Source organism: Carassius auratus, chromosome 6 (genome assembly GCF_003368295.1).
Source record: "Carassius auratus strain Wakin chromosome 6, ASM336829v1, whole genome shotgun sequence".
In the NCBI taxonomy this organism is placed as follows: Eukaryota; Metazoa; Chordata; class Actinopteri; order Cypriniformes; family Cyprinidae; genus Carassius; species Carassius auratus.
In genome coordinates this window covers 8,735,026-8,758,871 of record NC_039248.1, presented here as the reverse complement: position 1 = coordinate 8,758,871, position 23,846 = coordinate 8,735,026, and the positions used below count along the sequence as shown (strand labels likewise).

Genomic DNA, 23,846 nt, shown 5'->3' with positions numbered 1-23,846 from the left:
AGAGCAGTCTCGAGTAATGCCCCAGTAGTGGTAAAACATAAGATATAATTTTTTGGGGGTAAATCTGACAGGTAATCCTTGGTCTTTATTCAATTAATCTATCAATAGCCTACTGTTTGATATAATATTTTGCTTCATTTAATTTTTGTACGTTCCCTGAACTACAGTTCTGTGGCTATTAATTAGTTTAAATTAAAACTAAAATGGGCAGTGGTGTTTGAAATAATATTTAGTCTTATTGTAAATACAGTGAGGAAAATTCAGGAAGGAAAAAAGGCGAGCTGACAGTTTTTAAGTACACTGCTGTTTGCAGAATGACTTGCGTCATCCCGTCCATGCGTGTTCACACTCTAGAGTCGAACTTGCAAAGTCTGAAATACTGAGGATGCAAGTCCACAGCTTGCATATTTGGTATTGAGAAGCGCGCGCAGACCTACATCACCAGACTATTTGCCTAATCCTCTCGGTACTTTAAACTGCGATGAAAATGCAGACAGCAATAGGTCTGGGGTAAAAAAAATAAAAAATTGTTCCTGGGAAACATTTGTTCCAGGAAAATTCAGTGGAAAAGCAGCTTAAGTCTCTGAGTTTCTAACCTGTCTATTCTCTCTCAACCCCTCAACTACTTTTCTTGTTTCTATTTTTATTATTTTATGCAAAGCTTGATCTGCAATCCTACTGTACCAGTCCCACTCCCTGCCAACGCTCTTACCCTGCGAATGGCATTGCCAATCAAAAAACAAAAACAAAAAAGAAAGAAATTGGGAGAGTTTTTGAGGGGTCCTTTTGTGCACATTAATGCCCATCTTTAAACTAATATGTGCTGTAGCCCCTCCCCTTTTAACGAGTTACATACTAATTACATTGCCAAATAATATATAATAAGGTACCTATAATATTTTTCAGGTCACACTCTACCCATTCCACATCAACCCATCAACTGCAACCTCAGATTCGTCATTTTATTTATTTCTATGTAGTTTTCCATGTCAATTCTTTCAGAATTTCAGGACCACTCTGCTCCCTCCAAAAAAATGTTATGCAAGAAAAACCTATCCTAACCTTACCAATAACAGCATACTGCCTCATTTTAGTTAGCATGGTGGATTGACATCCTTATACTCTCTTTGCCTTTTCCTCCTGTGTGTGAAGCATGATCTCGGGCCCAGTTTTCACCCAGCTTTATAGCACGCTGTTTCAGACATTCACCTGAACATGCTGCCGTCCCCAAGTAATTGTATTGTAAAATAGATGATCTTTGAAACAGTGGAAGGAACTGTTAACAGATAAACAGAAAAACATTGTCTTGACCAACACTCACAATACCAAGTGAAATGATATTCAAAAGACTTTTCTAATGGAAGTGAAAGCTGGGCCTCAAGCAATGTGTGAATTTTCTTCTCGCATCATGATATTCTCTGGAGAACAAATAGGCAACCTTTTGAGCAGCTAGCAGTAATGAATGAATAGTCTTGTAACTAAAGTAAATAAATAGGTGTCTCTCATTCAAAATCTCAGATTTAGAGTTTAATGAAAAAAAAAAAGATTTCCAACTCAAAGAAGAAGAAAAAGAAGAAATTTTTTTTTTGCTCAAACTATTCCTCTAAGGCAGCGATTCCGAGTCTTTGACTCCAAGGTACTCCATTGTCCACAACAATATTTAAAGGCCCAATTACTTTTTTAGTTGGTTGTGATTTAATGGATTAAGCATAAGGACTTTTTACAAATATTTTACTCTCAATTTCTACCTGATAGAAAAATTTATATTTATAAAACGCCTATATAACTATAAGATTTTATTAAATTACATTGCTTTTCCAGGTCTAGAAATCACATTAGACTACCTCATATACCAAGGTTTTTCAAGACCTTGTTCTTGAAACAGAAAAAACGGTTGTGGAGCGGGTGAACTAAAATAAGAAATATCCTTGTTGTTTGTCTGATTTTAAATAAATTAGACATCTTGAAGTCCTCTTAGTTGAGAATTACTATAAGGCTTCGATTATTTATACAATTTATATATTTATAAATCTGTTCATCTAGTGTAAAAAAGTTGAAGTCAAGGATGGAAAGTTTTTGACTTCATATTGCTACCATTGGGTCTGTAAGAGAATTAGCTATGGTTCGTCCATGTGCCATTGTTTTGCAAAAATCGAATTGTAATTTAGTAAAGCCAGTCTGAGAAGGGTTTAAGTACAATACTTCACAGTGTGGTTTAGAGAGAGAGAATCCACTTAGGAATGTATCAGAGAATTCAGCAATGTCTAAATGGAACAATAAAAGTTGAGTGTGAGTTGCAGGTTAGTTTGGGGTCAGCATGTGCATGTGTGTTGGCATGGGTTAAAATGTTTCTATAAAAATAAATCCTATTTCTGATTGTTCTTTGTATTTCTCCACATTATATCACTCTTGTCCACAGACTACAGAGGTGGAGGGAAAGAGAAAGCACTCAGGTTCTCTAATGGTGTCGGTGGACCAGCTCAATACTTCCTTTAGCCGGAAAGAGCGAGCTAACAGTGCTATGACTGTTGTCACCAACACGCTGGTGGAAGGTATTGTGTGACATCTGTCTTTCCGTCTGTCTGTTTACTATGATACCAAAACATAGGCAGCAAAGCCATAATAATGTCAAATTATAGTTCCATATTTCAGATTTCATGCTCAAAAAACATAGGCCTCATATTTTCTCCTTATTTATGTCACCACAGAGCTGGAGGAGTCTCAGAGAAAATGTCCGCCCTGCTGGTATAAGTTTGCTAACATATTCTTGATATGGGAGTGCTGTCCTATCTGGATAAAGATAAAAGAGATAATGAACCTCATAGTGATGGATCCGTTTGTAGACCTGGCTATCACTATATGTATTGTGCTGAACACAGTCTTCATGGCCATGGAGCATTATCCCATGACAACGCACTTTGAGGAAGTGCTTTATGTCGGAAATCTGGTAAGAAGGTTTTTCTTTTTCTTTTATAGTTTTTTCTTTTTAATAGAAATGACCAAAGTCGTGTGGAAAATGATATTATATATACAACTAAATGCAAAATTGAACTGAATGCCAAATGGCTTTTTAACTTCTGTTAGGATCTTTGTAATTAGTAATATTTTGTTTCACTGATTATGGTTATGGACTTTAATACGAACATGTTTACTTGCATGAGGTAAACCTCATGAAATGTAATTAGTTATGCACCATGAAGGCCTCATTATTTTAAAGCATTAAATGTTTTAAATGTCTTACAGTTCTGTTCCTGTTTCTGTATTATTGGTATCAATATCTAATTGTACTTTTGATACAAAGTTGATACAAAACTCAAATATTCTGATTCCTTTCATTTGCCATGTTAATATCATTATTTGGGCCTTTTCTTGATAAATATGTGTATATACAATATTTCTTTGATTGATTGGCATATCATGTTATTGATTTAATTGCAATTTTTAATCAACTGATAGTCCTAAATTCAGTCGTTTCCTTTCTCAGTTCTAACCATCTCCTCATTTCTCTAATTAACAGCAATGCTGGACCCTGTCCCACATTTCCATTTTAAGTTATGTCTCTGGCAGTGCGGCACTGTCTGTATCTGATGGACCTACATTAAAAAATGCAGTCTCCATTAAACCAGTCTTCCACTACCGTTCTAGTTTTTGCTATCTTCCACTACCAATCCATTGCTCCGCATATATGCAATTTGGTGATCTCACATCATGATACCGGCACAATCAATGTTAATTTGCAATCCAAATAGCTTTTTTCTATGGACTAGATACTGAAATACTTTTATTGTGTTAATGCCATTTTTATTTGTGTTTTTATCTCAGGTGTTCACAGGTATCTTCACAGCTGAAATGTTTGCCAAGCTGGTAGCCATGGATCCATACTACTACTTCCAGGAGGGCTGGAATATCTTTGATGGCTTCATTGTGAGCCTGAGTTTGGTGGAGCTGGGGCTGGCTGATGTAGAGGGCCTGTCTGTGCTCAGATCCTTTAGATTGGTGCGTTATGAGTGAAGACATGTTCGTGCACATGTTTTTATATAATAGATAAAACCAAATTTTATTAAAGGTGTAAGCATTTCTTGTGTCTTGTATCTGCATTTACCCTTCTCTACTGTTGTATTTAGGGATGTCAAAAGTACTAGATCCACAGTAGTTTTTTTATTATTTTGTTTACTTACTTTACTATACTTTACTTACTGATTTGTTCATATTTTAATAAACTGTGTAAAAATGAAATACACAAAATTAATTGTGTACTGTATATTAGCATACATTGATAAGGTTTTTACTCTTTTATTTATTTATTTATATATATATATATATATATATATATATATATATATATATATATATATATATATATATATATATTACGGGTGTTAGTATCAACTACATACATCTTTTTTTATTAGTTTTATTTATGAAGGATACATTAAAATAATCGAAAAAGGGACAGTGAAGATATATTTAGGAAAATAACGTCTTCTTTTCTATTCAAATGTCTGTTTATCAAATAATACTGAAAAATACATATCACGGTTTCCGGTTTGAGGACTAAATCGACATATTAGAAGGATTTTCGAAGGGTCTTGTGACAGAGTAATAGCTGCTGAAATTTCATCTTTGCCATAAATTTTAAATTGCATTTTAAAACAGAAAAGAGTTATTTTAAATCGTAATAACAGTTTACAATACTAGTTTTACTGTGCCACAGTGCACATAAGAGAGTTCTTTAAAACACAAAAATATTTTTGAACAGTGCAGTAAAATGTCTTATCCTATGATTCTGAACCTTTTGTGAATCCCAAACTTCTCTCTCATACAGCTGAGGGTGTTTAAGCTGGCTAAATCATGGCCCACTCTGAACATGCTGATCAAGATTATTGGTAACTCTGTGGGAGCTTTGGGGAACCTGACCCTGGTTTTGGCCATCATCGTCTTCATCTTTGCTGTGGTGGGCATGCAGCTGTTTGGGAAGAGCTATAAAGACTGTGTGTGTAAGATTGCCGCAGAGACCTGCAAGCTTCCCCGCTGGCATATGAATGACTTTTTCCACTCCTTCCTTATTGTGTTCCGTGTGCTCTGTGGAGAATGGATCGAAACCATGTGGGACTGTATGGAGGTGGCTGGACAAACGATGTGTCTCACTGTATTCATGATGGTGATGGTCATTGGAAACTTGGTGGTGAGTTCTTCTCTGCTCAGTTACTTTCTAGTATGGCAGTTTCTTTGTCACTATTTCCTAAATAATGTCTATCCCACCTGTCATTTTGTGGTTCAAATTGATGCTTGCAGGCCTCATTGAGGTTTGCATGTTTGTAAAATAATGCCGTATCCAAGATGCATTGTGGTGACATAATGGCAGGGCTTGAGCATTAAGGAGCCGAAAAAATGACAGATGGGACAACCTAAGGTCTTGCGGTATTCAAGTCTTCATCACACAGTATGTAAAAGCTAAAGCTGTGATCTTCTCTTGATCAGGTGCTGAACCTGTTCTTGGCCTTGCTGCTCAGCTCCTTCAGTGCTGATAATCTGGCAGCCACAGATGATGACGGTGAGCTGAACAACCTGCAGATTTCAGTGATCCGCATTAAGAAGGGTATCGCTTGGTTTAAAATTCACATGCGTCTCCTGGTGGCCCACATCATGAAGAAGAAACCTTTGGAAGACGAAGACAAACCTCTTGACGACATGTATGACAAAAAACTCAACATCATAGGGAACCACACCGGTGTTGACATCAAATGTGGCGATCTGAACTACCACAAGAACGGTAACGGCACCACAAGCGGCATTGGTAGCAGCGTAGGAAAGTACATGATTGATGAGGAGCCCATGTCCTTCATACACAACCCCAACCTAACGGTACGGGTTCCCATCGCTTTGGGAGAGTCGGACTTTGAGAACCTCAACACAGAGGACTTCAGCAGTGAGTCGGATGTGGAAAATAGCAAAGATGTGAGTATTATTAAAGTCCCTTTTAAGGAAAGTCAATTCACTTAGTGGCCATATTTGCAACACCTCCAGGTAGATTTTTTTTATGGAATGCAAGACTAACTCCTAGCTACTTGAATGGGGAAATGCTGAAATCTCAAAAACTGCTTACCAAAATCAACAATTTAAAGTAATAATTCACCCAAAAATGAACATTTAACATTTATCTATCTATCTATCTATCTATCTATATATTAGAGGAAAAATTTTGGAAAAATTGTAGCCCTTACAGTATTCTTTGAGGAAATGAAAATGGCTTACCGCTGCTTACTGTACAAAATTCATAAAGATCATCATTTTGAGCCCTTGTTGCTTTTTGCATCATTTCACTTTCAGAAAAAGTTAGCTTGTGTATTCTGGCAGAGACATACTTTATTTTCCTGGCACACTGACAATTATTGTCTATCTGCATTTGGTTGCACCTCTTTGTATATTTCCTGAGGCCATATTAGGGCTTTTTGATTAAAGATGATTTCTCTATTAATAAAATGCCAAAAGAACGCTCCTTGAGTCAGCAGAGCATGACTCAAATAAATATAGATGAGGACTGCATTGACTTGTACAGTTTTAGAGAAGCAGGCTAGTTATTTTTATTTTGTGTTTGATATTTTGACAAATGCATTAAGTTCAAATGCATATATTTTAATTAATCAAATTATAAAAAAAAACTTTAATAAGGGAGTATGATCAATCTATGGTGGTATGTGTTTGAAGAGCGTGACTAGATGAAATCAATGTCAGTAGTTGATTACAGGCTGCAGATTACAGCAGTATGGGTGGATTAAGGCTTTGCCGGCAGTATAAGAATGTTGAGTTGTGCTATTCCTGTGATTTATTGCCATGCTGCTTCTGCTGAGTGCTGAGCCACTCGGCCAAAGAATAGATGCAGTCCAGCCCAGATGCTGTAATGTTTTTCCTTTGCATTTGTGGTCAAACACATGCATTTGTGTGCACACAAATTTCAATAAAATTGGGTTATTAAATCTGTGGCAACAGGAGAGCAACAAAGAGCGTTGCTAGCCATTAAAAGTTAATACAGTTTTATGTATGTTTTAGCATGCTACCAGGCACAAGAATGAATCAGAAAACAATTTCAGTGATCACTTATCATCCTTAATCATATGTACTTAAACATTTGAGTTTACCTGCAGCCATCAAAGTGAGGATCAAGCATGAGTTTTCGTGAATTGAGTAATAGTGAGAACTGAGTAAGAAAAATAATATTTATAATTGATATTAGCACACACACACATTTATAGTGACTCTCTTGTCATTGTCCTGGTCTCTGTGCAAAGACTGGGTCACCTTGACGTAACAGATCCACGGCTGAACTACACATGCTGAACATCTAACCAGTGGCATCACAGTAGATCATTCATGTTAGCCAATCAATGCAGTGCTGGTTGGGTCTTTATTTTTGATTGGCCAGGCTGGGTCTGGGAGGACTGCAGTGGTGGTGTGTAAGGGTTGCTTGATGCTTTTGATGCTTTCGACTGCCGGTGTGTGTGTTAACGTTTCCGGGTTTAATAAAACTGCTGTGTCATCCTGGCCTGCTGTGATCAGGGTCAGGCTTTTCCAGTATGCTGAGGAATATGTTTTTTGTGTTTGTATGGGTATCACATGCCTGTGTGTGTGTGTGTGTGTGTGTGTGTGTGTGTGTGTGTGTGTGTGTGTATATGCATGTGTGTGTGGGTGTGTGTGTATATACTAATTCACTTTTTTAAAGCTTTTGATGAACTGTGCACAAGGCTTATATGTCACATTTAGGTAGCTTCCTTGTAAAAATATAATATAATTTAAATAAAATATAATATAAACATTTAGGAACATCAAGATTTAATATGAAATCTTGTAGTAAATCTAAAATAACGTTTTTGTTTTTTGTCCCAATACAAGTCTGGTGCAACTTATTTTCCAGGAAACATAACATAACATAACATAACATAACATAACATAACATAACATAATATAATATAATACACACACTATAATTTTATACATTTTAGATTATTGTGTATTTATTTTCAAATAATAATAAAAAAATATTATTATTATTGTTATTATAACAATATTATCTTTTATTAGATTACAAGAGATGTTAATGATGTTAATAAATATATATTTTTCAGTTGCTGGCTACACATAAATACAGATGTGATGTTCCATATGAAACAAAACTGAAATCAATACACAACACCTGATTTGCATAAAACACAGCAAAAAGTCATTCATCACTGTCTGATTTGCATATGTAGATAACAGTTTTTAACCTTGTTAATTTTAGTGTTGAGGCAAGGTTAATTGTGTCTTGGGAAGAGTGAATGCTAATTAAGCTAGACACCCAGAAGAACACTGAAGGTTAGTGCTAGGACACATCAGTTTATGACTTACTAGTGGCTTACAATTTTGACTCAGTCTCTGTTACTCATGTTCTGGTATCTATTTATATTGTATCTTGCATTCAGGGATTTCTGTGGACTAACACAATAGCAGAAGGTTTTCACTGGAGAAAGCAGTGATTGGAGAGTTGGATTCAGGATCACCTTGTGTTGACCTGGTTTTGAGACCATCTGTATCACATGTACATTGATACATCTGTGTTTTCCCCCCCAGCTGGATGACACCAGCTCTTCAGAGGGAAGCACTATCGACATAAAGCCTGATGAGGAGGAGATGGCTGCAGTGGAGGTCGTGGAGGAGTATTTAGACCCAGAGGCCTGCTGGACTGATGGTGAGAAATGAATGCACATTTGTTCCATAGGGAATGTTCTTGATATAAATCTAGCTTTTAATATTATATATCTGTGATACTTCATCTATGATATAATCTATCAATTAATTAATTAAAATCAATCAAATAAATACATATCAGCTGAGAAAAATGACTAATAAAATTGGTAAAAGAAATGGTAAAGCAGTTAGTTTTTTTAGCTTTAGGCAATAAAGCATACATTGTTGAGTGTTGATTTGATGTAAATGTGTATTCAGTAGATGTGTCGAATGTTTTTCAGCCTGTGTGGCACGGTACAAATGCTGTGACGTGCCTATCACCGAGGGCTGGGGAAAATACTGGTGGTTCCTGAGGAAAACTTCCTACCTCTTAGTTGAACACAACTGGTTTGAGACACTCATCATTTTCATGATTCTGCTCAGCTCTGGAGCTCTGGTGAGGTCACACACATGATACCGTTTCCAAAAAAATAAAAATAAAGTAGAAGCTGATATTAATTGTTAATATTCTCTCTAAGTGCAAAGGTGTAAACCACATTCCACGGATGCAGTACACTTTAATGTTCCATTCATTTTTGCACAGCGTTTGAAGCACATATTCCATCTATTTAAAGATCAAATAAATAAATACATCCATACACACACACATACACATACTTTAATTAATGCTAAGATATTCTGAACGTTAAACTAATATTTTCCCCTTACCATTGTTGAAAAAAAAAAAAAAAACTTTTGAAAGAGTTACGGGCCTTTAGTTTATACCCTCATCTTTGAAAGTGATGCAAATAACCTTTATGCATATTACAGATAAATCAGTTATTTAATTTGCTATAAATTAGATAAAGAGTGGAGACCTCAAAATGTCTATGCCCATTCATAAGCTCTTATGGCAACCTTATGGCAACATCAACGAAAAAGATTTACAGAAGTTGAAAGAAATAAAGACTGAGATAAAGATTCTGAAAAAGGATTGGAAGATATATGGGCACGATGTAGATATCTCAACCTTTCACAATGTATATGTGGGAAACTAACGTGATATAATGCTAGTGCAGGTAGATTTTAATGTGATTGAATCTGCATAGCATACTATGTGGTATATGATCTATGCAAGTACCTAATGGCTATCACTATATTGCACTGTACCAGCCCTGCACCTCAGCAGTCTGTCTTGGGGCTGCAGTATCTCATGTCTGCTGTTAGGGACTGTAGCCAAATGCTGTAGAAATGGCCCATCATGCAGACAATTCTGCTGCCTCTCTCACAGCTACTGTTAGGGATAGTGCACAAACTACCACTAAAGTGAAAGAGTGAGCTAATGTAAGTGGGGTTGCAGTGCCACACTTTGGTGATGTCCGGTACTGAAGGTGAAGAATGATTGTGGGGAAAGAATGCAGCTGATAAATCATAATTATTATTTTTTTTATTTTAATGTAAATTTAAAATGTTTTCATGTGGTTTACTCTTTAAAAAAAATTCAGATAAATTGAAAATTCTGAAAATAAATGTTTTAATTAAATGTAAAAAAAAAAAAGCCTTTCTCTGTTTTGTTTCTAAGGCATTTGAGGATGTATACATTGAACAGAGAAAAACCATCCAGATCATTCTAGAATATGCAGACAGAGTCTTCACATACATCTTCATCCTGGAAATGTTGCTGAAATGGGTAGCCTATGGCTTTGTCAAATACTTCACCAATGCATGGTGCTGGCTGGACTTCTTCATTGTGGATGTAAGTAACTTACACTAATGTCTATAAATCACAGCTGTTATCCCTTGCACTGCCGCACATCAGATGGACTATTCTGCAGATATATGCAGTAGTTTTGAGTATTTCATGGTGCACTGGTAATTAGTTATATTTCCAATACAAAAAACATATTTTTCTATTCTATTCCTTTTGTTCCTGGTGATCTGCCCTAAGATCATTGGCCATTGTCTTTATGCCGAGCTCACACTGCATGATCTTAGCCCTGATTTTCACCTGCAGACAGGTTTTGCCAAATTGCAGACAAATGCCCAGAATCTGAGGCAAATCGGTACTTGGTCACGCGAGTGACATTATCAAAGAGGCGATCTGAGAGAATCGCAGATGTTTTGCAGACGCCCATGAAATATTTGGCATGCTAAATATCTGGAGCTGTCGGCAATTCAAAATCCTACTGTGTGAAATGAGTTCTGACTGAAACATACATCGACGATGACCTACAGCCAATGAGAACGAAAGATACACAGCAGCGGGAAGTTTGGGGAGGAATGTTTTGTTTATTTTAGTATCTTTATTATTATTTATTTAAAGATTTAAAGCATTTTTCTCTTTCATCACTTCAAGGGCTTTTGTAGACAAGCTACATTATAAAATGCACAAAACGTTGGTTTCACTTTCAAGTACTTAGATTTGTTTATATAAAATTTTCCCAGCAGAAGTAGGCTATGTTACAAAGTCATCTTTTTTAATGTCTGTTTGGGGAGGACGTATTGTAGACCACAATATCAGCGTAATCTTGCATTTCCTTATCACTTCTCGCGTACCTTTTGCTATGAAACGTAGTTTGTGAACCAAACAGAGTTGTCTGCGATTCTTTCTATTGTAACGTCATGTAGTGTGTAACCTCCTGTCGCCGATCTATAGTGCAATATGAACACAGCAGCAGCTGAATGCTACCCCAGATAGTTGTGCTGTGTGAAAACAACGATGATCCGATGATTTTGAAAATCATGCAGTGTGAACTCGGCATTAGACTGATCTTAAAATTAAATTTGATCTTAACTGGTAGAGTGCTGAGGTCATGTTTCCATAACTTGTATACTAATAATATTTATTTATTCTTGTTATACATGTACTGATGTTATGGAAAAATAATGTAACTGTAGAACAGAAACATTGTTACTAGCGACATTGTTACCTTATTTTATTTCAATGTATTTCCCCCTTTCACAGTATAAACATCTGCAAAAAACTGAACAGAAAAATCTGTTTAATGTGAATCTTGGGTATATGAACAGAATGAGCCTGAGTTTGTCCATTCGGAATCATGAAAAATGTGAATGTAAGAAAATGAAAATGAAGTTTTACACAATTTATTACGACTCATTCATATTGCTTCTCCGTGTCTAAAAATTCAAGTAAGAAATCCAAGTTTAAATTCCAGTAAATTATCCAAAGTTCACATACATAGGTTTCAAAATATTTTAGCATTTTTAATTAAAATGTTTTTTTTAATGCAATTGTTAATTTCATTTAATTTTAAAATAAGTTTTAATTAATTTCAATATCTTTAGTCTAACTAATGCTTAAAAACCTTGCTTTTTTTCTTTGATGTAGAATAAAAATTGATGTAGATATATATTCTTGTAAATTAACTCATTTGGAAATGGCCGACATGATATTGATGTCAAAGACAATACCACAAATGAACATATGTAAATGACTGCTCACATTTATAAAAATAGCCTGTTTTGATTTGCTGCTGCAGTTGTGTATTGATTACATATCTGTGTGGATATAAGTCCTAAAAATGGTAAGTTATCGTCCCTGACAGGCACTGTAACCTTGTCTCTCTATAGTGCTGATGGACACAGAGGGCCTGAGGGGGCATAAGAGGGCCGGGAAGTGAGGGGCCAGGGTAAGGTCTCTGCTAGGACTCTCTTGTTCTTTTACAGGAGTTCCTCTCTCTCTCTGCCTCCTTACTCTCCCAAACCGCCCTGTTACCTAAATGACTCTCAAATGGTCTCGTATGTACCATACGCGGTTGGTGTCTGTACGTATTGTGTGTATCTTGTGTGTAAAAAGTACAGTGAGTTTGTGCTTGTAAGTTTGTGCACACCTCTTCTCTATATGTGTCCCTTCACCTCTGTTTTTTATATTTCTCAACCAAAAGTTTCCTTCCAGGTTTGCTGTAAGCTGCTTTCCATGCTTCGTCTACCTGCGATACCAAAAACAAATCGCATACTAAGATCAAAACTATTGTTTTTATTTGGGTCGCCCAACATACAGTACCTATGACTGGTTAACCCCATGTTTAACCTGAATCTCTCCTTCTCTCTCTCTCTGTTGTTGAATACAGATACTGTATATGCATGCATACATGAGCAAATCCTTCTGTATGTATGTATATATCTGTTTACTGCCTTTCTAGCTCAGTGTCAACATACGTAGGGTCCTCTCTCTTTCTCCTTGACGTCCTCCTTGACTCTAACACTTTGGCCCATCTCTTTCTCTCTTCCTCCCTTCCTCTTTCTCTCTTTGTATAGGTGTCTATAGTCAGCCTTATAGCTAATGCGCTGGGCTACTCAGACTTGGGCCCCATAAAGTCCCTGAGGACTTTGAGGGCTCTCAGGCCCCTGAGAGCTTTGTCCCGGTTTGAGGGCATGAGGGTAAGATCCAGGGCTGCCCTATGCATGCCAGTCACTCTGTGAGAACACGACTGCATGCCAAAACCACCATTGTGCAGAAAGCAAAACCACAGCTATAGAGGAATAAGCAAACCTATCAGGATTCTGGAAATCCAAATGACATTGTTTTTTGGCTAAACCTATCCTTCAAGTGCATGTATTTAAAACTCTCCGCATGGAAAACCCTTTCAACATTGCGTCCTGATGCAGCTGAAATATGAAGATTTAGCTTCCTTTTATTTATTTCTTAGATGTCTAGAAGAATACTGAAATTCCTTTTCCAGTCAGTTGCAATCGCAAATAATCTTATAGCAACTTTTGGGGAAACTTATGGTTTTTAGAATAAAGACGAGAGGGGATATTATGTGAAGCTGCCTCATCACCACCATTCATTTCTTTTGTGTGGTTACCATTTATGCAACATAGGTTGAAGGCCTTTTTGTGATGTTTCTAGCATCCAAATGCCTTAAAGGTTCACTGTTTCTCTTCTAAACAACCTCTGCCACTTTCTAAAGTCGTCCTTCTGTCTTCACCCTGCTCTTTTCTGCAACCTAAAACTTATCCACCAATTCCCGCATCCTTACTCCAGTCATTACAGAATAACAAAAAAAAAAGTTTTCTCAAGGTGTCTAATTACAAAATATCTGGCTAAGGTTTAAATGGCCGGCCGTATGTTAGGGTTAAATACATTATAATATTTGCTTGATAATTTGAGCTATACAAGAGACTGCATGGTTAAAAATCATATTTAATTTTAATGCATCAATCATTTTTCGATCACTCACAACAACCTTTTTTAAATTATGTCAAAAATACATAATTTTCAGCCCTTTAAGACAAATGTTAAAGACTAATAGACAATGTCGATGAAAAGCAAAATCAGAAGAGAGTAAACCATTTTCCAAATAATTCTTTGATCACTAGAACTTAAATAGAATTTGTATCCGTATTAAAACTAGTTTATGGTAGCCTGATCTCTTTTTTTTCACAGAAGTACTGCAATACTTTTCTTTGTATCCACTCAGTTGTTCATATTCTAGTTTTATCCCTTTGCCATTGCATATCATGTAGAATGCATGTTCTTGAAGGTGTTAGAAGAAAGTCATGTTCCCCCTTGGTTCTGTTGTAGCTTATGTCTGCGATTACATAACCATCTCATTGACTCATGCACCAGGCATATTTGCTGAGCAAGCTCCACTGATTGCCTGAATGCAAGGAGTATGTAAAGGTCATATTTCACTACAAGAGAATGATTTGTTTTTTAGTGCTGTCAAACCATTAATCGTGATTAATCACATCCACAATAACGGTTTTTGTTAACATTATGTATCTGTGTACGGTGTATATTTATTATGCACTACATAATTACACACACATAATATTTAAGAAAAATGTGTTATGTTTATATATATATATATATATATATATATATATATATATATATATATATTTGTGATATAAATAATATAACTATATACATGTAATTATTTTGTGTGTGTGTATTTATATATACATAATAAATATACACAGTACACACACATTATTTAAACCAAAAATTTTATTTAGGGATGTGATTAATTGCGCTTAATCGTTTAACAGCACTATTTTTAACTTATTTTATAGAACTTTTGATACATTTCCTACACTTTAAAGTACCTCAAATTAATGCAAGTTGCACTAATTTATGAAAGCCTGAATAGAACCATTGAGTTCCTTGTGTAAGGATCACTAATTAATGAGTCAGTAAGATCATTGACATTCTGTTTAAATGTTTAAAGGGGATGGGGGCATGGCTACTGCTAGGATTGATGTCCTGCATGCACCATTATTGGCTGTCCATCTCTGACATCACAGCTTTTGTGTGTACCATGAGTGAGAGGGTGATTTGGGAGGGTGGGAGTCTTCTTCTTCAATGTCTACCTTTACATTTCTCTTAATAGTTTTCCCTTAAAATCTGTGTTCTTTCATGACACTAAGTAGTATCCTGGTATGGCAAGAGAAAAAAAATGTGTTTGGTGGTTATGTATTTATAGTATGTGTGAGTAATAATGAATCAAAAATAGCAATGGTCTACAAATTGAATTCCACATATTCTCTCGATACTAGTGTTGTTTTGCTTCTGCTTGTTTCTTTCTACTTGATACACTGTTGTCAAGCATGAAATTGCTGCCCATTCAATTTTTTTTTTTTTAACTCTTCATATTTAGTAAAATTTGGGATTCTTTAGATTATATAGCATAATCAATGTAGGAAACAATGTTGACTTACAAATAGGGTAGCAAGTTAGTCATGAGAAGCAGATAGAAGCAGAACATGTGATATCCAGCATGCAGGTGGAGAGAAACCAATGTGGCCGTTCTGTAAATTTGAACCTTGATGTGATAAAAACTCCTAAATTTTCAATTTAAAACATTTCATCAAACACTTAACATAAAAAGAGTTTTCTTTCTTTTTTCTGTATAACTTTTGCCACTTTAATGCACACTTTATAGTTTTTATTCATTTCTGTTTGTGAATCAAGCCATACCAGTTTACATCATCTTAGTGCTGTCATCTTTAGATTCTAAGTCAAATTACAACGTATTTGTGTATTTATCTTCTTGCTCTTGCGCAAAATATTACAATTGGATTTTCAGGAAATTCATTATTAAGGGATTGGCACAGTAATTATAGAGTAAATCTTAAACCTCTACCTCTCAAATTTTCTTAGACAACAATACATATTAGTGGTATTATAATAACATGTATGTACAGATAATATTGATAAACAAATGGCCAGATTTTACTACACTTTATTTGTTATTAAACATTTATCAACAAAACTCCTATATGTTGTTCTTAAAAGATTAGTTTACTTTTTTTTGTTCATTGCAAAATGTGTAGAAGCCTTCTTAGGTGGAAAATTAATTTGCTTTCAAAAGAGCTTGAAGATATGCAAATTACATATTAACATATGAACAATTTTAGTCTAACCACTACTTTCTCTATCTTTCTGCTTTTTATTTCTCTCTCAAACTCTCTGTTAAAATCCATCCCCCTTTTTTGCCCACTTTTGTCCTGTAGGTTGTCGTGAATGCTTTGGTGGGTGCCATTCCCTCCATTATGAATGTGCTGTTGGTGTGTTTGATCTTCTGGCTGATCTTCAGTATTATGGGTGTCAACCTGTTCGCTGGGAAGTACTATTACTGCTTCAATGAGACATCAGAAGAGTATTTTAAATCTGACATTGTCGACAACAAGACAGAATGTTTTGCCCTGATCAATTCAAACTACACAGAGGTTCGCTGGAAGAATGTGAAGATCAACTTCGATAATGTGGGTGCAGGTTACCTGGCACTCTTGCAAGTGGTAAGTCATCTCATCTTTTGTATATCAGTCATTTAAATACCCACCATGACCTTGCTCAGTAAACACAAATCTTCAATGTGAACAAACTTGAACTGTTAACTCTTTTTGAAAAAAGTTGCCAGCCACTGCCTGTGTTTTTGTGCATTTTCACAAAATTTTCTTGGCCCTCAGAATATTTTGTTGTATAAATATGTTTTGTTCTAGCTTCATTGTTTGTTTATTTATTTATAAAGCTGGGAAAATCAAATTTTTATCAAAGGCTACATCTGGATTATATTCAGTATGGTGATCAAAGCATAGATGCAGTGGATCCATCAGCACCCCCAAAGCTTGCACAGTCCTTTACCACTTCCTGGATCCACATTTCACTAAGTAACACTAGGCAGTTTTGATTAATATGCTGTTTATTGTTGATGATCCAGAAGATGCATAATAGCACTGAGCGTATAACAATGAAAACATGGAAAGACTAGATCTTGTCTTTGGCGGGGAACTGTTTTCTCATAAAAGACGAGATAACTTGTCAATGGCGGAGTAAGAGTTGTATTACTGTGCATAGCACTGAGTTTGGTTTCTTTCTCCGTATGACCTAGGCCACATTCAAAGGCTGGATGGACATCATGTATGCTGCTGTGGATTCCAGAAAGGTGAGGATGTTTTTATAGTTTGACACTGTTGGCTCTTTATTCAACTGAATCACTTTTTGCTTATTGCTGCTTCCAGGTTGAAGACCAACCCATCTATGAAGACAACATCTACATGTATATATATTTTGTCATCTTCATAATCTTTGGGTCCTTCTTCACTCTGAATCTCTTCATTGGTGTCATTATTGACAACTTTAACCAACAGAAGAAAAAGATAAGTGCTCTCTCTCTTTTTCACATCGAGAGTTTCTTTACTGTGCTTTGCACTTTCACACCTTCTCTCTGCATTTTTATGTTATCTTCTTTTCTCTCTGTATTTTTGTGCGACATGCTTTAAATTTAATTGCTTGATGGCAAAATCTTCTTAATTTGAGCACATGCTGTGTAAGGTTTGTAAGGTTGTAACCAGTCTACTTTTGTCCCTATACTTTGGAGGTCAGGATATCTTCATGACTGAAGAACAGAAAAAGTACTACAATGCTATGAAGAAACTGGGCTCAAAGAAACCCCAGAAACCCATCCCTAGACCTCTGGTAAGCAGACAGATTTGGGTTGCTACACATATCTGGCCATCAATGACTGGTGCAGTGATAGACCAATAATGTCATATTCAAACGTGTGCATTCTTTTATATATATAGATTGGCAAGTGGATTTAAAAAACATTTTTTTAATATAAAAATGCAATTACAAATTCAATTTAAATGCAAGAAAGCTGCATTTTATTCATTTATTATTTTCTTACTATATTTAATTAATTTACTACTTTTTCTACTTTAAAATGTTTTAAATATGCTTATTAATGTCAATTTCAAATATTTTTTTGACGTATTATTGATTTACATTTCATAACTTAGAACAAGAAACACTTCTAGTCCTCCATGTTTATCTCCATATCGTCTGTATTCCCTTTTCTTTTCCTTTACTTCCAGAACAAAATCCAGGGGATGGTATTCGACTTTGTCACTCAGCAGGCCTTTGACATTTCCATCATGATCCTCATCTGTCTTAACATGGTAACCATGATGGTGGAAACTGATGATCAGTCAGATGAGACAGAGAACATTCTGTACTGGGTAAACTTCATATTCATTGTAGCCTTCACTGGCGAGTTCGTCCTGAAACTCTTTGCTCTGCGACACTACTATTTCACCAATGGTTGGAATGTCTTTGACTCTGTTGTCGTCATTCTGTCCATTGTGGGTGAGTGATTTGTCCAAATGTGTATTTACCAATAGACATTTCACATTTGATCAGCTTTGGACAGTTTTATAATTTGTCCTTAATTTGTTTTTCAGGTATGTTCCTGGCAGACCTCATTGAGAAGTACTTTGTGTCACCAACTTTGTTCAGGGTCATCCGTCTGGCTCGAATTGGCCGTATTCTGCGTCTAATCAAAGGAGCCAAGGGCATCCGGACATTACTGTTCGCTTTGATGATGTCACTTCCTGCTCTGTTCAACATCGGCCTGCTGCTTTTTCTAGTCATGTTCATCTTCTCCATCTTTGGCATGTCTAATTTTGCATATGTGAAACGAGAATTAGGAATTGATGACATGTACAACTTTGAAACTTTTGGCAACAGCATGATCTGTCTATTCATGATCACCACGTCAGCTGGATGGGATGGCCTCTTGGCTCCTATCTTGAACTATCCACCTGACTGTGACCCCGAGAAAGAGAATCCAGGAACCACAGTCAAGGGCAACTGTGGCAATCCCTCAGTAGGAATCTTCTTCTTTGTTATGTACATTATTGTGTCCTTCCTGATTGTGGTGAACATGTACATCGCTATCATCTTGGAGAACTTCAGTGTTGCCACCGAGGAGAGTGCTGATCCACTGTGCGAAGATGACTTTGAGTCCTTCTATGAAATCTGGGAGAAGTTTGACCCAGATGCTTCGCAGTTTATCACCTTCGCCAAGTTGCCAGACTTTGCAGATACGTTAGAACATCCACTCCGTGTGCCAAAGCCAAACATCATCGAGCTGATCGCCATGGACATGCCCATGGTGAGTGGCGACCGCATTCACTGCTTGGATATTCTGTTCGCTTTTACCAAGCGTGTGCTGGGAGATAGTGGGGACCTGGACATGATGCGACAGCAAATGGAGGAGCGCTTTGTGGCGGCAAATCCCTCTAAGATGTCATACGAGCCCATCACTACCACGCTGCGGCGTAAGCAGGAGGAGGTGTCCGCCATCATCATACAGAGGGCATACAGAGCCCACCTGGCGCGCAGAGGCTTCATCTGCAAACGCAGGCCTGCCAACAACAAACTGGAGAACGGAGGGAACAATCAGGAGAAGAAAGAGGGAACGCCTTCCACTGCATCCCTTCCGTCCTATGACAGTGTAACCAAGCCAGAGAAGGAAAAACAGGACGACAACAATGACGGCAAGGGCCGCAAGGAGAAGGGCCGAAACCAAAAAGACGTCAGGGAATCCAAGTGTTAAGACTGCTGCGGTAACACTCGTGGACAGCGATAATGATCATGACCTGATATTATAACAAAAACTGTCATATCAAGCAAATGGAAACCCTAAATCAAACTATACAGATGTACAGATTACTTTCATTTAAGAGGAAAAAACAAAGCCGAATTAACACGACAAAAAATTGTTTACAAACGTCACTGGCATATCGAGGCGAAGAAAAGTGTTGGGGTTCCTCAAAGCTTGAAGACACTTACAAGTTAAACCAAACATAATCAGCTTCCTGTGTGACACTGTTGCATCAACACTCGATTTAAACAGAATCACATATTATTTAAAAGACCGATACTTGATCGAGTGTATTTTAGAGGGCTATATTCCGCTTCAGTATGGAACTCTTTACCGAGCAGCAATGTGATAATCCAACGGAGAACTAGGATCGAATCCCATGCTTCTGAACTGCGTCTGTGAAGTTTCTATGCAGAAAACAAACACAGCTATTCATGAATGGATCAGCTTCCCAAAGCGGATGCCGAAGGAGTTTCATTTCATATACGTGTCAGAACTCGACGTTACTGTGAGAGTGAGCAAGATAGACAGTCTGGCTGATTCCAACGGTCTCTTTGCGTTTGTTAGCATTGAATATATTTTACACGGTCTTTAAATTATTTGAGCGGCAAAAAAAGGAGAAAACAGGAGGGAAAATACAAATTTAACATTTTGCCCACATCACCCTCAGTAACCGTGTCATGATAACTTTGTTATACCTGCATCAAAAGGCTTTTTTTACATGGGCTTTCACAGGGCCGGGGGCAAAAACCAGGGGCCCCCAATACACAGCTCCAAATGAATAATAAATTACTGTGCTTGTTCAGTGCATAGAAATGACTTGCATGATGGCATGTTTTGATCAGAAATTTTGCATGAGTAATCATAGTCCACAAAACACTAATACAGACAAGCACAGTGGCTTGATGATGTTTTATGCTGTCCACTGGCTAAATTTACATCCAGAAATCAAATTTAATTTGAAAACCCAATTTGGCTCCTCTACTTAACATTACGAAATAGATTATCACACATTAGGACAGAATTTGGGATTGGCTTCAGATGGTGCAAATGCCTGTGACTAATCAGTGGCTTATATACATTGAAACAAATACTAGCATTGTGGCACATTATCGGAGAGGAAGGATACAAGGGACATCCCATTTTTTGCTGCTCAGGAGATAATGAATGGGAAAACTAAATATGTCGGAATGTGTGTGTGGAGACGGGAGAAAAATGATACAAAATAACACTGTAATTCCTAAAGCTTCTTGTTTTATTTGTATGCAGCAATATCACTTGCCTCACCTACAGCACTGCCCGTGCTGCGGGTCATATGGTAGGTGGGTCCAGACTCCAGGGAGGGGCAAGAGGGTGGGGGGCAAAAGTTTGGGCATTATTAGGGGTGTAGCAAGTTAGTTGGCATTTTTAATCCTCATCAGGGATTAGATGAGACGAGCTATAACTGTTTCTGAGAAAGTGGCAGTTTCTTATTTTTTTTATTTAAGAAAAATAGAGTTTTTTAGAGATTTTTAATTTGATTTTTACATGCTATATTTCTTTAAAGAATATTGCAGTGTGTCTTCGTCTAGACTCGATCTTGGCTCGTCCCTCAAGGGTCAGCCGGACGTTTTATGTGTATGAAGCCATCGCATCTTCAACAATGGTTTGATTGTAGCCAGAAACAAAAGGACAGGACTTGAGAGAGACAGCTGGATGGTTGGGAAGTCACAGCTGCTTAAGGAAAAGCCAAAGATGTTTGTCTGATTATCTGGTGTGTGCAATTTGTGTCTGGAAGTTTCTGAAATGTCTCCGGGGTGGAGTGATCCTCTCCTGCGTAACACTTTCAGACAGACTGATGCTTGTTGACTTTCCCCATTATTCTCAGGATACAACACACTGTATCATGTGACTCTGATGTCATCGTCAAGGGTCTCCACTAGGTCCAGAGAATGTCTATAATCTAGGGTGGAGCTAAAGCAGGAACGCTCCCACCACATTGAACTCTCATGTAGAGAGAAGAGTAGGGCTATCTGACACAGAGACACAGAGCCGAGCTTCAGAGTTTTCAGACAGCAGGAAAGGTTTTGTTGTGGAGTTGATGATGAAATGAGATCCAGACTGAGAATATTGCTAATTCTCACCACATTAAATGTGCAGTTATTCGACCCCTGGTCAGCTTTTTTTCTCTTCAGTACACCACTACACTAACGCCAAATAACCATTCGGCACTGGAGCCGGGCAGCTCCACACATTAAAGTGACTATTTTTTTTTTGTGATATAAGCAGTCTTTCCTTACCTTTCATCTGGTGTTGATGGTCCAGTTGCTTCATGTGAGGGTGTTGACCTGAACCAAAACGAAACAAAAACTCTTCTCAGCAAAGCTCAACCATTCTCATTTAAGCAGCCAAGAAGGCTCTGTATAAACGACAACAACAAAAAAGAACCAATAACAGATCACACATTCATTTAAAAAAAACTAAATGAATGAAAAATTCATTTAAAACATATATTGTACTGTATAGGCTATGTTGTAAGCGGCACAAAATGCTGAAAAGTTAAGAATGAACTTTTTAAGAGACTATAAATAATGTAATATATAATTTTATTTTAACGGCATGCATAGTTTTTTGTAAATACAGAAATACTTAAAAAAAATTACTGCTATTAATCTAATACTGAAAAATAATTATAACCCTAATAGAATGGCTTCGCTCATTGCCCTGGTCTCATTAGGTAGACCGTGACATATTTGTTAGAAGGTGTAGATTTTTTTGACACTTCACATTTAAGAGGGGAATCCAATATGTTAAATGCAAAAATTATATATAAACCTATACATAAATCAAGGCATATTTATATATATGTATGTATACATGTATATGTACATATGTGTATATATATGCACACATATACATATGTATGTATATATGATTTGAGAGCACTGTCCTCCTCTTCTGCTTGGAGTGGAGGTGAAGCACTACTGGATGTCGTTTGCTCACGTTCTTCTTTCTTTCGTGCAATACGTTCAGTGAACGACCAAAACTCTTGACCTGGCCCACACAGTGTGTGCTTGTGTGTGTGTGTTTGAGACATCTGGGTTTGAGCGAGTGTTGTCTGTGTGCGTGCACAGGTCTAGCTTTCAATGCACGGTGATGTAGTGGCTGCTCGCTATGGCTTATGTCACCCATGTTTGGGAGGGGAATGCAATACCAGCAATTCATTTACACCCTGTGTGAATACGTCCTACCATCTCTAACTTACATACTACGTACATATGCACTGGACGCCACATGTTTTCCCCCATAAACCCTGTTTTCATCTTCCGATCTAATCACCAAATGCCATGATCTTTCAGTCCGAGTCTGAGAGCGAGTGTGTGCGCGCGTGTGAGCGTAGGGAGGAGGGGATGAAGTGTGTGTGATGGTTTGGTCACTTTAAATGTGTGATGCAGCTTGAGTTAAGCCTAGCTTGTTCTTCATCTCTTAGATACACAGCAATGCAATTTGCAGTCTTAGGTTTTTGTTAGGCTTTTTATTGCTTTTCTTGTCTTTGTATGTTTGTTTAAGGTGCCTTTTGCTGCCAATTTTGTTTGTCAAAAATGTAGATGATGTTGCATAAAATTCTCCTAAACAAGTGGAGCTTGTTTCAAATGAGCACTGGGAGAAAGAACTGAACTAAAGAATGTCTGTGACATCTATTAAAAAGCAAAAAATAAATAAAAATAAACTTAATAAAAAAGACTAAATAAAAAAGACAAAAAAAAAAAAGCTGAAACAAAATACAAAAAGAAAACTTAACTGGCATCAGCCTGACTTCATCAGAGATTGTCAAATAGCATGGGGCAGGAAATAGAGTGCGTTGGTCACTCGGTGAATCTCTTAAAAGTTGAGTCTGTAGAAAGAGAAACAGTTTGCCTTCTGTGCTCAGCTTATGTTAATTTTCAGCCACTTCTTTTATTTTTCTATAAATACTGTCTATTCTTTTGTAGCATGACTGAAATGCTATTTCCTTCATTTGCTGACAATAATTCAAGTGGATTTTGGTTCATAATGTTGTTCTTATCTCTTGCCACTGATGTTGGAGAGGAGAGGGTGTGTTGCACAACCACTTGACTTAGTGAGAATCAGTGAAAGATTGTCTTCATTTGAGCACGAAACCTTTTCCAAACAATAAAGCAGCCTTCCAGTTATGCCCGAGTGTTTGTTTTTCTTTCTTCTGTTAATGATTTTGAACAATGTACATTA

General features: G+C 36.9%; 1 protein-coding gene across 3 annotated transcripts in view; it reads left to right on the top strand.

The window, feature by feature from the left end:
* scn8ab (sodium channel, voltage gated, type VIII, alpha subunit b) overlaps window positions 1-23,791 on the top strand; it is a 51,485-nt gene extending 27,694 nt beyond the window's left edge. For all 3 annotated transcript variants that reach the window (XM_026259952.1, XM_026259969.1, XM_026259960.1), the window contains exons 13-27: window positions 2,420-2,552; window positions 2,709-2,947; window positions 3,823-3,996; window positions 4,826-5,185; window positions 5,482-5,958; window positions 8,608-8,725; window positions 9,006-9,160; window positions 10,286-10,459; window positions 12,982-13,104; window positions 16,186-16,470; window positions 17,064-17,117; window positions 17,194-17,331; window positions 17,546-17,650; window positions 18,049-18,319; window positions 18,415-23,791. In XM_026259952.1, the coding sequence (XP_026115737.1) occupies window positions 2,420-2,552; window positions 2,709-2,947; window positions 3,823-3,996; window positions 4,826-5,185; window positions 5,482-5,958; window positions 8,608-8,725; window positions 9,006-9,160; window positions 10,286-10,459; window positions 12,982-13,104; window positions 16,186-16,470; window positions 17,064-17,117; window positions 17,194-17,331; window positions 17,546-17,650; window positions 18,049-18,319; window positions 18,415-19,571 (3,963 nt within the window). In that variant the 3' untranslated portion in view covers window positions 19,572-23,791. The remainder of the gene's footprint in view (window positions 1-2,419; window positions 2,553-2,708; window positions 2,948-3,822; window positions 3,997-4,825; window positions 5,186-5,481; window positions 5,959-8,607; window positions 8,726-9,005; window positions 9,161-10,285; window positions 10,460-12,981; window positions 13,105-16,185; window positions 16,471-17,063; window positions 17,118-17,193; window positions 17,332-17,545; window positions 17,651-18,048; window positions 18,320-18,414) is intronic.
* Window positions 23,792-23,846: the final 55 nt, after the last annotated feature.